Source organism: Anneissia japonica, unplaced genomic scaffold (assembly GCF_011630105.1).
Source record: "Anneissia japonica isolate Jap-2015-1 unplaced genomic scaffold, ASM1163010v1 scaffold287957_len1322810_cov207, whole genome shotgun sequence".
NCBI lineage: Eukaryota > Metazoa > Echinodermata > Crinoidea > Comatulida > Comatulidae > Anneissia > Anneissia japonica.
Window position 1 is genome coordinate 877127 of NW_022683022.1, and position 16387 is coordinate 893513.

Here is a 16387-nt window from a genome sequence, read left to right on the forward strand (position 1 = left end):
CATGGGTCTGGCATTGTTGGTTCATGGTGTGGTGTGATAAGGCTAGAATGGATCTGTAATGAGGAATTTATTAAAGTGAAATATTATTACATACAAATTTTAACATTAACCAACAACATAGGCCCTAGGCCTAGCTCGGCTAGAAAAATTACTTGTGGAATATTAATAATAGGTCTAGGGTACTAGGCCCTAGGGCTCTCCTAGCCTAGGGCCTAGTTGATAAGTAGGAATTTAACTGTACAGCTTTTATTGCTGAGGAATGCAGTACATTTCAGCGACAAAACCAGTTCGGCCACTAGGCCTAGGCCTATGTCACGTGTTTAACACCCAGAAAATCAAGAAATTAAACCATTTTGTTTATTATATAAATAAATGTTCACTAGGACTACACTACAGTATGCAATGCTTACAGAACTTTGTTGGGCTCATCAGTTACCAGTAAGAATTTTAAGTCTGTTAAATTTAGAATTACTCATGTTTCTTGTATGATTGTTATACCTTGCCTTCAATCCCCTTGTTTAATTGAAGGGAAAAAACATGTTGTTATTACCTTTGCTAACAGTCAATAAACGTACTTTGAGTATGAAAATATATAACGACTAGGCTTGTTTCTAGCCGAAACATTCCTACACCACGTCAAGTACATTCAAAGTACATTGACAATAATTAGTAATCTAAATATTGTAAATGTAAGGTGCATTGTAATAATAATTATTTGTTTTGTTTTAAATAATGTATGCCTACTGTAGGCTAGAACTTAAATGCTCCAGATTGTAAAGAAAGGGCCTCTCCCCCCCCCCCTTCCCACAACAACAAAATTTAGCCTTAGGAATTATCCTTTGGCTTGGTTAAACAGCCAATGTTTATGCATAGGCAATAGTGCACCCACCAATTCGAGACCCCTCTACAGTAATTCTGAGACCCCTCTAATTCAAGACCATTTTTTTGAAGAACCAAATAATAACTTTCAATCTTTTAACACAAATTTAACCGTCTAAGTGGACACCAAACTGCGAGACCACTCCAAATTTTCAGGTCCCAAAGATGGTCTCAAACTGGAGGGTGAACTTCAGTTACATTTCTGTTCACCTATTTTCATAACAATTTCTGTGTAAATTTGGGTTAGGTTTTTATGCATCCTCGTATGAAAAAATACTTTGTTGTGTCATCTAGGCTTATTTAATTATACTGTACAGCTGTAGTATTCACTAGGCCTAGGCTACAGTATGTTATTCGTAAGTACACTGTAAGGCTTAGACTAAGCAAATACACGGATAAGGTCAAATTTATAAAATAAATGTCTTATTTTTATTTCACTTGCAATACATCAGCGCATAATTATCATCAAAACAAGCTAGATGATTGAGCAGTCAGAAGTGAACAATATTCTAAGAAAAGAAAATTTAAGCATTATGAACTTTCAGAACTGAAATAAAGTATACTAAAAATGCTACCGGCGCTTATTTGTGAGTGGCGTTTAGCAACGAAATTAATGATTTCTGTGACATTTATCAAGTGGTGCTTAAATTTTTCAGATTGAGGTATTTTAAAAATTCCTGCAGAATGTTACATCTCTTTTCTGTAATAGAACAAAAAAAACCCATCAATCAAACTTGAATAGCTCCTTTAAAATTTACTCTTACATTTTTTAAAGATGCAGTGTCCCTTGCTAATGTCAAAAAATCATAAAAAAATAATTTTGAAATAAACTTGCTCATATTGCAAAAGCATACAACTTATTAACTTGTGCATGAAAATTGTTGAATTTAAAAAATGTGTGTACAGTACCCTGATTTTTAAACTAAAAAAATTATAAGAAAAAATAATAAAATACTTCCAGTGACTGGAAGTGTTTCTATCATTTTTTGCTGTAAACTGATGGGTAGACATTATTTAAATACACTAATTTCTATGTTCAAGTTGATAACTGTTACTGTATGTTACTTCAAAATAGGCAAGTTAATTTCAAAAAAATATTTTTATGATTTTTTTGGTATTTAGCATGAGACAATACATGTTTAATTGAAAGCTAATATTATACATAATTAAATTATATGATACATTTGTTAGTTCATCATAAACAGACTTGTCTCCCTTTGGACTTTATGGAAAGTCATTCCTAGAATTAATAATTCAGTAAAATTGTTTGTATTTTATATGTCCAAATAAATTAAATTAAAAAAGTAATATTTTAAGACTTTTTTGTCCTTAAATTACTAAAGTACCATAGTTACTCTGGATTACAGTATTCACAGACGTACTGTAGACATATTAATCAAGTATCAAATTGTATCAACTGTCACCTGTTATTTTACTACAGTACTTTTAATCAAAAGAACCATCTGTAATAGAAAAAAGTTCAAAATTGCCTGTATGCAATAGACATAGAATATTAAAAAATAGTGAGTACATTAATCGAGTACTATTCATAGTTATTAACAAATGTAACTGGACTACAAAAGTGCTCTTCTTCAAAACATTTTGTTCTGTTTATGATTTACATTCATTTTTTTCCTATAGTAAATTTTCAAGTCTCAGCAAACAGTACCTTCATAGCATACATGTAGGGGTTGTTGCAATTACTGTTGTAAATGTACAATGACAATATTGTAGTTAGTGAATCGTGTGTGTATGCTGTGTAACAATGACAAAAAAATAGCGAAGCTGGCTTCATAAATGTTTCCCGAAATATGTCTAGTTGTACGACCATCTTCATTACTTTTTATATACTTTAATAATCACTACCAGAATATTTCCAGATGTACATAGTTAGTCTACATTCGAAAAAACCCAGAAATGTAGATCCTTTAGTTAACCATGCTAATATGGCTGTAGAAACAAACTAAGTAGGTTTGTCATATGACGAGGGATTCCTTATCCAGGTTGATCAGCCCTGAACTGATATCACTAAATGCGATGTCATAGTTCATAATAGATAGTGTGATTATATCAATCAAACTTCCTCCCCTCTTAAACACTTGAATGGCTGCTAAATAATAATTATATCCTCCTCACAAGGTACCCTGATGGATATTAGTAAGTTGATAACGTAGCATCAGTATTATTAGAATCAATTCTATATTAAATTTGATGGAATGCTAAACTGTTCATCTTTAGTCATTATTCTGTGATAGATTTATCAAATATTGGCTTCAAATAAATCAGCAAAATCAATAAGCATTATGCTTAATGTTGTAAATATACATGCTTAATGGCATAATTTTTTAGGTATGTGACCTACAATCCAGACCAATCTGGATGATGCATTAACATTTAAAAAATAAAATTTGTGGCGCCACCTAGTTTCTGAGACTTGATGGTATTGTATCTAAGTTTGACAACATAGTATAGAATATTATATGGGGAGGACCAAGTGAAGGTTTTCGTCTCCAATTCCTAATAATTTAATAATTGTCCGAGGCAAAAACACTGATACATTTTTAAAAAAGTAAGTTTTAGCTGAGGAATTTTTACACACTTTAAGGTATTGTAATTGATATTCCATTCTGCTTAATTATTCACCACATCTTTACACAGTAGGATTGAGGTAAAGGTCATTGCCTCTAATTTCCACATTACCACACCAGTTATTAAAGTTGATACCTTGCCAAAACAGATGTATTCCACACTCTCAACTCTACACTTCCATGTGGTGGCATTTTTCAGTTTGGTTCGAGTAACACTCAGCGGTACTGCATTCATGCCACTTCATCAAGCTTTGACATTTTAGAAGTTTCTGAGAAAACAGCGGAAAGTGGTTTTCTTAAAATTGATAATCTTACTAGTGAATTTTTCTTCTTAATTACATTCAGAAGCATACATGTCTACTATACTTTAATTCAATTTATAGATTTTATGTTCTTTAATTACTTTGGCAGTTACATTCCAATTGAAGATAGTTCATTAAATAATTATCCTATTTAACATGATTAATCTTATTTACCATAATTCATAAAGGAATTACATTTGGAATACTATTGTACTCTCATTATCTGAATTCCATACAAGTAAAGTTAAAACGTGAAACAAAACAACTTAGTTATCTTGGAGTTGAGCTTACCTACAACTTAACATGGGGAGCTCATATTGACAGAATGACCAAAAGAGCAAACAATATGCTTAACATGCTAAGAAGAAACTTTCATAATTGCCCTATTGAAATTAAAAAATCTTACACTACATTCGTTAGTCCACTTTGGAATATGCACAGACAGTATGGGATCCATATCAACAAAAACAAATCAACAAAATACAATCGATTCAAAATAAAGCAGCTCTGCACTCTACTAAAAATTATGAAAGGAATAGTAGTATTTACAGAGATTCAAAAACAATTGAATTGGCCTATACTACAACATAGAAGGTTTTTTGCTAGACAAGTTCACTTCTTTATTGAACATGGCATGGATAACAGCCATAATAGTACCATTAAATATAAAGAATAATAACGATGGAAGAGTATTAAGAAATTCCAGTAATTTTAACCTAATGAATATTAGATGCTCAAGTGACAAATTAAAATTTTCTTTTTTTCCACGCACTATAAAGGCATGGAATTTATTGCCAGAGAATATTAAACAAGCTAAATTATTACCTGTTTTTAAATCTATTCTTTGGACAAACATAAATGATGGTACAATTATCGTTGCACCACCTAAAAGCAAGTACTGTCAAGTTATGGGCTTCAATTTGATGAAGCAGTCGATTGTCAATCATGTAATAAAAATTTATTTGTTTGGTGTTAAAGCTTCTTGATGTTGTTGTCGAACTGTTTTGATCAGTAATTGTTATGTGGTTTTAATATTGCACTTAGTGGTTTTGTTTGGTCTGGTTTGATGTATTGTGTACACACCGAGAGACGCACCCCTGGCGCATGCCCCAGCGGTCCTTTGCCAGTATTGATCCAGACCCAGAAAGCATGGCTTGCTATTGTATAGTCATCTTTTATTGGGAGCATACAAATGTTTTAAAGTAAGAGAATTGTTAAATTCTAACAATAAGTTCTATTTTATTCACAATTGTACTATTGCACAGTTAGCTGTGGTGAACTTTTAGAAACCCTGCAATATTAAAAAAAGTTAAAGGATTAAATGTTAAGATGTAGGTTTTTAGTGAGTTGCTTAATTTGTGTTTATGTCGGCTTTGTTTCATATTCTACAGTCTAAAGAATATTCAAAGCTCACTTTTCATCCAATATGAAACTTGCAAAACCTAACGAAACATTAACGAAGTCCAATGGGAATAGTCATTGTTTATCTTGACATCGTGACAACATATCCTGGAATTTTGTATGATGTGAACCCAGAATCCTGGACCTTGATGACAGTCACCTTAAACTCCAATGTATAGTACAATTCCACAACATTTAAGTGGAGTCAGTTGTTTGTTTTTTTGGTAATTTGTCACGTATGGTAGATCACGTAATTTACCAGTAATATAATTATATTTTTTAATGTAGGCCTATTCTTTATACTGTAGAGTTTATTCAGTAGGAGTGTACTCTACCTATTTCTCCCAATTTTTCATTGATGCAGCCCATGAATTTCACGTCGATAATCGGCAATTTCCGACCATGTTGCCAAGCCAGCTAGCTAGTAAAAAATTGCCAAGGCTGCCGACCTCGGAGAATTTTTGCCTACCTAATTTTTTCCAAATTTTTATGGGCTGTTGATGGGATTATTTTGTTCTGTTTATAGATGTCTCGATGCGATCAACCACTCTACTACTACTTTACTACTACTTCTAGAAGTACTACCACCAGTAAATATCTTTAACTTAAAAAAAAAAAGAGGAAGGTTGCACGCATTTACTGCAGTAGCCACAAATACAGTGGTAGACCTAGAAAAAACGAATCGTATCCAGTTTGACACTTGTCTCTTCCCCCTCCTCCCATCCCTAGGTTGTCCATGTGATGTGTCACAGTAAATTTGCATAATTATTTAGCATAATTTAGCATAACATTATCATTAAGCCAACTCAAGTTTAATTTTGTTTAATAGGTGAGTAAGTACTGTGCATGCAGTAAGACAAAATACAGTTAATTCAGCAGATTTTTTTTGCTAATTTATGGCCATAGCCCTTGTTAATGTTTTATGACTTATTGCTCAATGCATGGCCTTAAAAATATCCCTTATACTGTATAGCACAACTGTAGGCCTAGAGTACTAGCCTAAAAAGCAAAGAATGCATCAGGAACATTGCACATTGCCTCTTACTACCAGTTGTGCAGTTGCATCACTTTTTCCAGGCCTGGTAAATTGAATTGTGGCTGGGGTAGGCCCCTAATTATTATTTAATCAGATTGTATTTATTCGTGCCCCTCTTGTTTCTATCTTGCAGAACTCCATCCGGCATAACCTGTCTCTGCACAGCAGGTTTGTCAGAGTACAGAATGAGGGCACAGGCAAGTCTTCATGGTGGATGATAAACCCAGATGCTAAGCCTGGAAAGTCATCTCGACGCAGGGCGTCAAGTATGGATACTAAAAACTCAAATTGGGAGAAGAAACGTGGACGTGCCAAGAAAAAGGTTTTGGAAGAGCGCACAAAGTGGGCTAATAGCCCAAGTTCTACTACAGATGTAGATTTTCAGTTGGATTCTTCTTTTGCGGATTTCCGATCAAGGGCAAGTTCAAATGCGAGCAGCTGCGGTCGTTTATCACCGATATTGGCAAATTCAGAATTAGATTTACACGATCATGATGGACCACCAGTTTCTCCAGCAACTTCTCTTGGGCCTCCTCCTCCTCCATATGAATCCGCCATTGGCACCGAACTTCCCCAAGTAACTGAACTAACAGAAACTATGGCAGAACGTATGAATCTTAGTACCTCGATTAATAGTTCTCTAAGCTCAGACCAAATGAATAGCCCTGTGGAACAGATGCATTTGCAAAGACAGGATAGTAGACTTTATCATCAGAATGGGGGTAACAACTATATATTCTCTCCTCCAGGCTCGGGCTTTAACAGTAGCCAGCCATCACCCGCTCATAGTGGTACAGGCCAGAGCCCATTCAACCACTACTCATCATGTACCTCACAAACGTCTGCCCTGAGTCCCCAGCAAACACCTCAAAGAACACCGTCCATGAACAGTATCTCAGATCAGTTTCCCATGATGCATCAACCAAGGCTTAACTTTTCAAATGTAGCTCTCACTCAGTCTGAAGCGATGTTAACTCAAACAAATTCAATCATGTCGTCAGACGATGGTCTTATCTCGTCAAACATGCTGCAAGAACAACTCCCTCCGTCAGTTGTCATGAACCACAGAAACCAACTGATGGCGGCAGCTTCATGCCGAAACCAGAGCATAATATCAAGAAACATAAACATGTCTCAATGTCCAAGCCAGTTGTCGGCTTTACTTACAATGCCCAGTCAGTACAACAGCAGATACCAATTATCTGTCGCACAACAACCAGTCCATCCGCCAAATGGTATGCCGCAGCTGACGCCGCAGCAATACGCCAATCATAACAGCGAAGCCATGCCTCAGGATCTCGATCTGGACATGTTTAAAGATGAGACGTTAGAATGCGACATGGATAGCATTATACGCAGCGAACTGGATATGGGTGATGGATTTGACTTTAATTTTGATCAGACACCAACAATGAACGCCCCTCAAAATATCCAGCAAACCATGCCAATGATGCAAACCACTACAAATGGAAATGTTACTGGAAACTGGGTACATTAAGGTGAGTCATAATTTATTTTACTTAAAAAATAAGAATCTTTAGATAAGAAAATATTACCAGCTTGAGTGTATAGGTGCAGTTAAGAATGGGGTTTTTATATGGTTGATAAACAAATTAATTGGAAAATGACTTTGGTTGATTAGTAAGTAAAGGGTTTGTGGTTCCAATTTTAAAGTCCAAGTGTGCCACATAATTACTGTCCTTGGCAAATATAGTTTATCTGCATTGTTAATCCATATTCAGCTTTCACGCTATGCTTGGATGGAGAGAGGTACCAGTGAGTGGGTACAGACCTAAGGTTTTGAAAGTCGGTGCACTGAGTTTATGCTCCAGTTTTATGGAATACTCCACAGGGAGCACAGTATTCTTCATGTGATTGATCCAATGAACAAGTTAATAATGTATAGCTATTTTAAAGAGGCATAATTGCCGACTATATTACAATTAACTTTCTGTATAGTTGTTTCATTAGTTTCTTACTACAATCACTATTATAAGGATACTACAGTATTTGTCTTGCAGCATTTCATGTGATACTAATTCTTAATAATCAACACAATCTTTATACATAATATTGAAATTATTTAATTTGCTGCTACTGTTAAAAAATTTCTTCCAAATTATGCAGCATCTCACGTGATACTAATTCTTGATTAATCAACACAATCTTTATACATTATATTTAAATTATTTAATTTGCTGCTGCTGTTCAAAAATTTCTTCCAAATTATTTTCTACATGTACCATAAAATGTTGTCCTCCCTTCCTTTCAGTAAGTAAAAGAATATTATTAATAACTGCAAATATACTGTATTAGCCTTTGAGGCTTCAAGAGAGTCTAGGCACCATTTAGCTCTGCTGTGCAAAACCATTTCTGTTAAATTTACTGGCATGCAAGATCACATGTTGGAGTTGGGGGTATTTGTAATATGCAGGTTTCCTGTTGTCTGTCTCTTCAATATCCTTTATTCATTCAGTTTCATTCAATAATTGCAAAAGAATGCTAAAATGCCTACTGGTTTTTATTTGTTTATTCAGCTAAAAACACTTAAATAAGCATTTTTAGGAAGGTTATTCAAAATTTGACAATGCCTTCTGCAATAACTTTTCAAAAACAGGACAGGAAACAAGGACTAATTGTTAATTATCTTAAAGGTACCAACCATATATAAACTGTAATGTATTATTATAAGCTAAAGTATGCTAATTAATGAGAAACCTATTTAATTTTTATCTATATTAAAATTTAAATCTAGTTGTAAAATTTGTTATTGCAATGGAGAAAATAATATTTATACCTCAGATAATAAGAGGGTAATTGATGTTTTAATTTAGAGGAATTTTGAACTGATTGGAGGGAAATGGTAAATCTGTTATAAGGGGAGGGTTGAGCGTACTCAGGCAGTCAGCCTCAATTTCCGCTTTTGTGACTCAAATTGCTCTCCGCTGAACTGCGGAAGCAAAAGCAGTGCAAAGTCATGCGTAGCTATCTATAGAATAAAACTCCTCCTAATTAGATTGAGGGGGAAAAGATTGAAACTCCATTAAACCATTCAACTTGAAAATAAAGTAAATTTCAAGGCTGCTGTGCAGATTTTAAACATTCATGGCGTTAGTAGTGGCATGGATATAATGGTCAGTTTTACACTCCAATGGCTATGCTGCATGGCATATGCTTGTACTCTAACACTATCTACTGTCATAATAAATTTATACTAGCAACTGTTTTTGAGTAACATTTAAAATAAGTGAAGCTTCGCTCTAAATGAAACATACATTATAATAAGCGAGTCCACTGATAGCAAATGAATAAGGAATATTGTGTTTAGGATTCATGTTTAAAGAGGATTTGCATAATGTAATATACTGAACATTTGTAATTTGTAGGATCATATTTACAATCATATTTTCTTAAGAGTGGACCACTCGTCACCCACTGTAAATTTAGTGTAAATAAATAAAATGATTAAAGTATATAATTCGGCTAAATATTTGCAAGCACAAAAGAATTCCAAATTAATAATTTCCAACAATTTAGACTTTGCAAACTCAAGAATTCCAAATTAAAAAAAAAAGTATGGCAACAATTTATCAACCAGCTTGAGTAGGTATTATACTAAAGGCTGGTTTAATTATATTTGTGTTCCTATTCATTGTGTTTCTGTGACAATTTATTTGAATTTTAATTTGATTTTTACTGTTGTACATTTGTAAAATGAAGATCTACAGTAGTAATAATTTTTTTTTGAATTATTTTATTATTGATAATGTTTTTATGGGTTTATAGTCAGAAATTCGAGCTTGCAGAACCCCTTCATTAAACTTTAATATTTTACGTTTTAAGAAGGATTAGTGTTAACAGGAAGCAGATTACTAGGCACTATGCCAGAGATCGCCAAGTAGATCAATTTAAAACAGTGTTGCGAGTACAAGGTTACACCTGATGGTCTGCCAGCGTTTGTGCATCTCCAGCCCGTCAATATTAGGTCTGCGTTCACAGTTGTATCGGAAAAGTGAAATTCTGACACACAAATATTGCAAGAGTTTGACCCAAGAGACTAAGTGTGTTGTTCCAGATGCTTACTTAATGGATGTGTGATTTTTCTTTGAGCCCTTGTCCATCACAATAAAATCCATATGATTGCTTTTCGCCAGCAAATCTCATGAAATATGAGATGTTTGAGAAAAACATATTTGATTCTGGTTATTTTGAAGAAGATTGTGTGGATTTAGATAAAATCTGAACGTACGATACGCAAATAGATAACTCCGAAATATGTCATGCTCAAAACCTGTACACAATTATTAAATCCATTTATTTTAATTGTTTTTGTGTACAATGAAATAGAGAAGCTATACCTACTGCAGGCATTAAAAAGGTGTGAAAGTACTAGAGTCGTTTTAAATATATTTTGTCACATACTGTAATATATACAATGAATTGTGGGACAATTAATCATTGGTGGACAGAATAAAAATACTGATCATAAAAAAACAGATAATATCATGGGTGTATACATGCAAGGGGGTGGGGTCAGGAGGGTCGTACAACCCTTCCCCCCCCCCCAAAAAAATTTTTTCAAAGGTCCACATTTTTTCCAAAGACATTTTTTTCTAGGGCCTTTTCACAATGACATAAATGAAAAAGCATTGATGAGGTACCAGCAATGAGTCCAAAGACCTTGCCATTTGCGTGACGTAATCTATCTCAATTTCAGCATTTCTAAAACTGAGCCTGCCATCCGCTTCAAGCTGGTGGTGCTGTAATCGATATTTCTATCTCCTACTGGAAAGGTCCAAAAAATTATGATCACGATCCACCCAGAAAAAATCCTGGATACACCCCTGAATATGTTGCAGTTGATATCTTTTGTACAAATTATTTGTGATCTTCATTGTAATACAAATGTTAAATCTAATCTCCACATTAAGTAACCAAAAATTGATATTAATTTCAAAGGATGTAATTTACATATTATATTACTGTATAGAATGTGTTGCTGACACTACTTGCCAGTTCTTGCCTGGTGTTGTGCTTGTAAACCTGCATAATCATTTGATTGTATTGTTTGTAGTTCTTCATATATTGAGCTTATTTAAGCAACGTTGTGAATGCTACTGTATTATTGTGCGATCTGCTATGAATGGTCAATGGTTTACCTACTGGAATTTACATATGAACAGGTCTTAATTTACTCTAATGCCCTAGGGCCTGGAGGCTAGAGAATCGGCTTAGGGTGTTGGCTAAACTACAAGATTGAGATTCAGTACTATTCTTAAGGGATACATGTCCCATTATCTTCCAAAAAGCCTCAGTTGTCTTCTCTGTGTGTTCAACAGTTCCAAAATAATTGCCTGACTTGTTCAAGCAACAGTTTCATCGCATGTCTAAATTAGATTTAGGCACTGTCTGTGCTACTTTGAACAAGTTCAGTATACAAATTTTCTATTTTTTTGTATTCAAGTTGGGTATTTGAAAAAATGAAACGATTATAGTATGGTAATGTTTTCTCAAAAATAATGTCTCTTAAAAGATATATATTTTTTTTTAATTGTAAGGATTTTTTTTATTGTAATATGATATTGTATCATTTAAAAAAAAATTGTCATGTTAGACAATATGCCTAATTTTAATATATCTTAAATAAACTACCATGGCTTAAACATTGATTTTTTTTTTTTAATGAAAATTAATACTTATAGCTTGTATTTTAAGGGCTTATCTACTGTATCATGACCATGTCCATCAATGCCATATCATCATCATAAACCAAAAGGTCCACTGATTAATTTCAGATAAGATAGTATTAATATACATACTCCAAGTATTGAAATGCACACCATCGTGTCAGGATTCAATATTTCAACATTAATGATGTCATCATCAGGAATGAAAAATTATCCATATTTGCAAGTTTTATATGCACAAGTATCATAAGTGTTTGACCTATCAAAACATTACCCCTAGTAGGTGACATAAACTTTACTTTGGTAATCCATTTTATCATTTTTTTATAGGCCATACAATACACTGTTCATTGTTGTCATTATTTAGATCATTATATTCTGCCTTTTGATGAACAAGCAGGTCTACACTATTTCATTATCCTCTAGCTTATGTTTTGTACTCTCAAAATATATTGATAGACCATTTAATAATCCTATACTGTATAAGAGCAAAAACTAAAAGATTTTTTATGTGTCATAATGCATCGCCATTCGTGATATCAATCAATTTTTGTTTAAATTATTGCATAATTATGCCATGTTTTATTTGGTAGTAAACATTTTTCCTTACTGTATCAACTCTGTCAATATTATAATCAAATTTAATATTTCATCATGAATTAAACATGAATAATTTATATTCATAAATCACAAATGTAATGTACAAAAAAAAAAAAACTTGCCAGTCCTTGCCTGGTGTTGTGCTTGTAAACCTGCATAATCATTTGATTGTATTGTTTGTAGTTCTTCATATATTGAGCTTATTTAAGCGACGTTGGGAATGCTACTGTATTATTGTGCGATCTGCTATGAATGGTCAATGGTTTACCTACTGGAATTTACATATGAACAGGTCTTAATTTACTCTAATGCCCTAGGGCCTGGAGGCTAGAGAATCGGCTTAGGGTGTTGGCTAAACTACAAAATTGAGATTCAGTACTATTCTTAAGGGATACATGTCCCATTATCTTCCAAAAAGCCTCAGTTGTCTTCTCTGTGTGTTCAACAGTTCCAAAATAATTGCCTGACTTGTTCAAGCAACAGTTTCATCATCGCATGTCTAAATTAGATTTAGGCACTGTCTGTGCTACTACATTGAAGTTCAGTATTCAAATTTTCTATTTTTTTGTATTCAAGTTGGGTATTTGAAAAAATGAAACGATTATAGTATGGTAATGTTTTCTCAAAAATAATGTCTCTTAAAAGATATATATTTTTTTTAATTGTAAGAATTTTTTTTTTATTGTAATATGTCATTTAAAAAAAAAATTGTCCTATCAAAACATTACCCCTAGTAGGTGACATAAGCTTTACCTTGGTAATCCATTTTATCATTTTTTTATAGGCCATACAATACAGTGTTCATTGTTGTCATTATTTAGATCATTATATTCTGCCTTTTGATGAACAAGCAGGTCTACACTGTTTCATTATCATCTAGCTTATGTTTTATACTCTCAAAATATATTGATAGACCATTTAATAATCCTATACTCTATAAGAGCAAAAACTAAAAGATAATGCATCGCCATTCGTGATATCAATCAATTTTTGTTTAAATTATTGCATAATTATGCCATGTTTTATTTGGTAGTAAACAATTTTCCTTACTGTATCAACTCTGTCAATATTATAATCAAATTTAATATTTTATCATGAATTAAACATGAATAATTTATATTCATAAATCACAAATGTAATGTACAAAAAAAAATGGCTAATTAAAAATATAAAAATGAACATCAACTAAGAGTCAACTTTGCTAAAATCTCCCAGCGTAGGTGACAAACTAGTTAGTTTTAATAGGCGCTATAAAAATATGAACATTTTATCATTAAATTGCAGTATTTAATTATTAAATCAAACTATTTTAAATTTTTAAGATGAGTTAGTTACCATTGCACTATTAAGGTATGATAGTTTATCGCACATGGATGGGAATAAATTGCAACATTTTTCACTTTGACCCCTGCGGGAGAATTCTTTGATTCTTTTCCGGCAAGATAACTATTAACCATTGAAGGCAGAATATCGTATAAAGTTCCGAGAAATCCTTAATGTTCAGTTATGCTGTTCCCACAGTGTGTAATAAATTGAGTGGATGAGCATAAACACGCTAAAAATAAATTAATCATGTATTTACTCAAAAATTTTGTTGCCTGGGGACCAAAGTACTTCACTAAAAACTGTTATTTAACTTCAAAATGATGATCAATACTAGTACTTTTAACATTCTGATGTTTTTAAGCCTAAATGTACAGTAGTACACTTACTACTAGTACTAATTAATTAGAGTGATTTTTCAGGCTAAGCATAGTTTACTTTACTAATTAGAATGTGATTTTTACCAGGACATATTATTTGTCTCTGAAAATTTAAAATGAAATTCCTATATATTTTTATAATGAATGAATAAATAGTAAATATAAATTTTATATGGAATCTGTACAAAATAGCATTGCACAATTGTCCAACATGGGAGGTGGGTTTATATACAGTAGTATAACTATATAGTATAAAGTAAATTGTTGGAGTGTATATTGCAAGCCTGACTGATTACCTTGACAGCATAGCCACTAAGTCTAAAGGCATGTGCTCAAAACGTGATAAAGACGTCCTCAAATTTCCTGTGTATGAGAACATAAAAATCTACACTTGATATTCAACGAGGAGTCCCAGAATCTTCTCTAGAATTGTTAATTTTTATATGCTGATTATTTCATTCATAATTATATAGTGACTGAACAGGACAGTGCATTGATTGCTCTGTTCATTCAAATACCTTGCAATTCTTATCAGTAATTAATAAACTGATTTTTTTTTTGTATGTTCAGGTAATTGGATGTTTTGTGTAAAGCCTGTTCTAAATTGTATTATTTGATTTGATTTTCCTTCCTATTTTATTATTCACTTAATTATTGTTTTGTTAATTAAAAGCATTTCTTTTAGTTTACTTTTTGTACCTTATCTGTTTATTTCTTGAATAAATTAGCATTATTAACTAGCTATATAGCATTAGTACGATAGTGTGTATATAATATTATAAGAAACCAGCTTTTTTTTTTTTTTAGTGTTTTTTGAATATTAAATTGCAGTGTCTCACTTTTGGTAACACATGATGGCTTTTACAGTTAAGACAGACCTGCACTGTTATGAATATTACCCACGGCTACCAACCGTAATCCTAATTGTATCAAGAATTGAAATTAAAGTACACAATGTTATGAGACGTGCTGACTTTGATGAAGTGCGACTCTTGCTTAGCAATCTCAGTGTAAGTACCGTAGGGACATTTATTCCTTGCCATACCTACACTGAGTATCAGTAGATTTGATAGTTTGCATTATTATTAGATTTTCATTTCTTGATCAGAAGTATTCATTTCTGCCGATTTCTTCTCGAAAATGATCAGAGCCTAATTTTGTGTATGGTCTTAAGTGTTGCCTGAATCTCAACAATGATTTCCAAATAGTGGAGCACGTTTAAATATCAATATTCAAAGAGTTTTATTGTAACAAGATACAATGGCTGATTCTAGATTGTAACAAGGAAAATTAAAGTACAAAATGTTTGTGAATAGATGGAATCTAAGCGTCTAGATTATAAAAGCATCAAAGATCGGTCTGTTTTTATGTCTTTTTTATGCCTGGTTCAGGATAATGGCAGTATCGTTGCCACATGGAATCTACATTAACATACTACTACTACTACTGCAAAACGGAGGCGTCGAGTAATGATCAGCTCAAATGGTACATTAAGGAACGCATAGAATGAGATTTACCAGCAACATTTTTACATTCGTCCGCCATTCGCTGAATTATTTTTTAATGGGATATTAACATTATAGTAGGCCTACACGAGTCGTGTTTGCCTAACATTACAACTGCTTTGGATGCTTTTTATAAACACTTTGTAAAATAACAGAGATGTTTTTCGTTAGTTATTTTCTTAGGTCCCATTATGGGTAGTAATTGTTCACTTTGGTTTGCATTTACAGTTATATAATAATTATTTTTTTTTAAATAACAAGTTGTTTAGATGTGTTTTAGATACTGGACTCCCTCCAATTAAAGACCACTTTTGGGACCAGGGTTTCTATGGTCTTTAGTTTTGGTCTCTAATTAGCATAAAAAAGATCAAAGAAATTTGTTAATTTGGGACCACAAAAACGTGGTCTTTAATTGGAGCATGAAGGAATTCCACCATGACTGACATATAATGTCCATTGAATGAAAGTTTAGAATGGTTTCCTAATATTTCAGACTCGTTGATGGTTTATCCTTTCTTTACTAATCATTAGATAACCTACGTCAGCATATGAATGGCAGGATGAAACAATGAACATTAAATGTACCATAAATTGATACTTTATTAAGATAGTCAGCCTTCACTAGGAATGTATAGGTGAATTGATTAGACCAAGGAGGTAAAGTGTACTGTCGTCCATAGTTTTAT

The 16387-nt window shown here is 32.9% G+C and overlaps 1 protein-coding gene across 1 annotated transcript in view; it reads left to right on the forward strand.

Annotated features, from left to right (window-relative positions):
* The window catches only part of LOC117121240 (forkhead box protein O3-like), a 43346-nt gene that overhangs the window by 790 nt on the left and 26169 nt on the right, over window positions 1-16387 (forward strand). Inside the window, exon 2 of the mRNA XM_033266405.1 lies at window positions 6340-7705. Coding sequence (XP_033122296.1) covers window positions 6340-7704 — 1365 coding nt within the window. The 3' untranslated portion in view covers window position 7705. The remainder of the gene's footprint in view (window positions 1-6339; window positions 7706-16387) is intronic.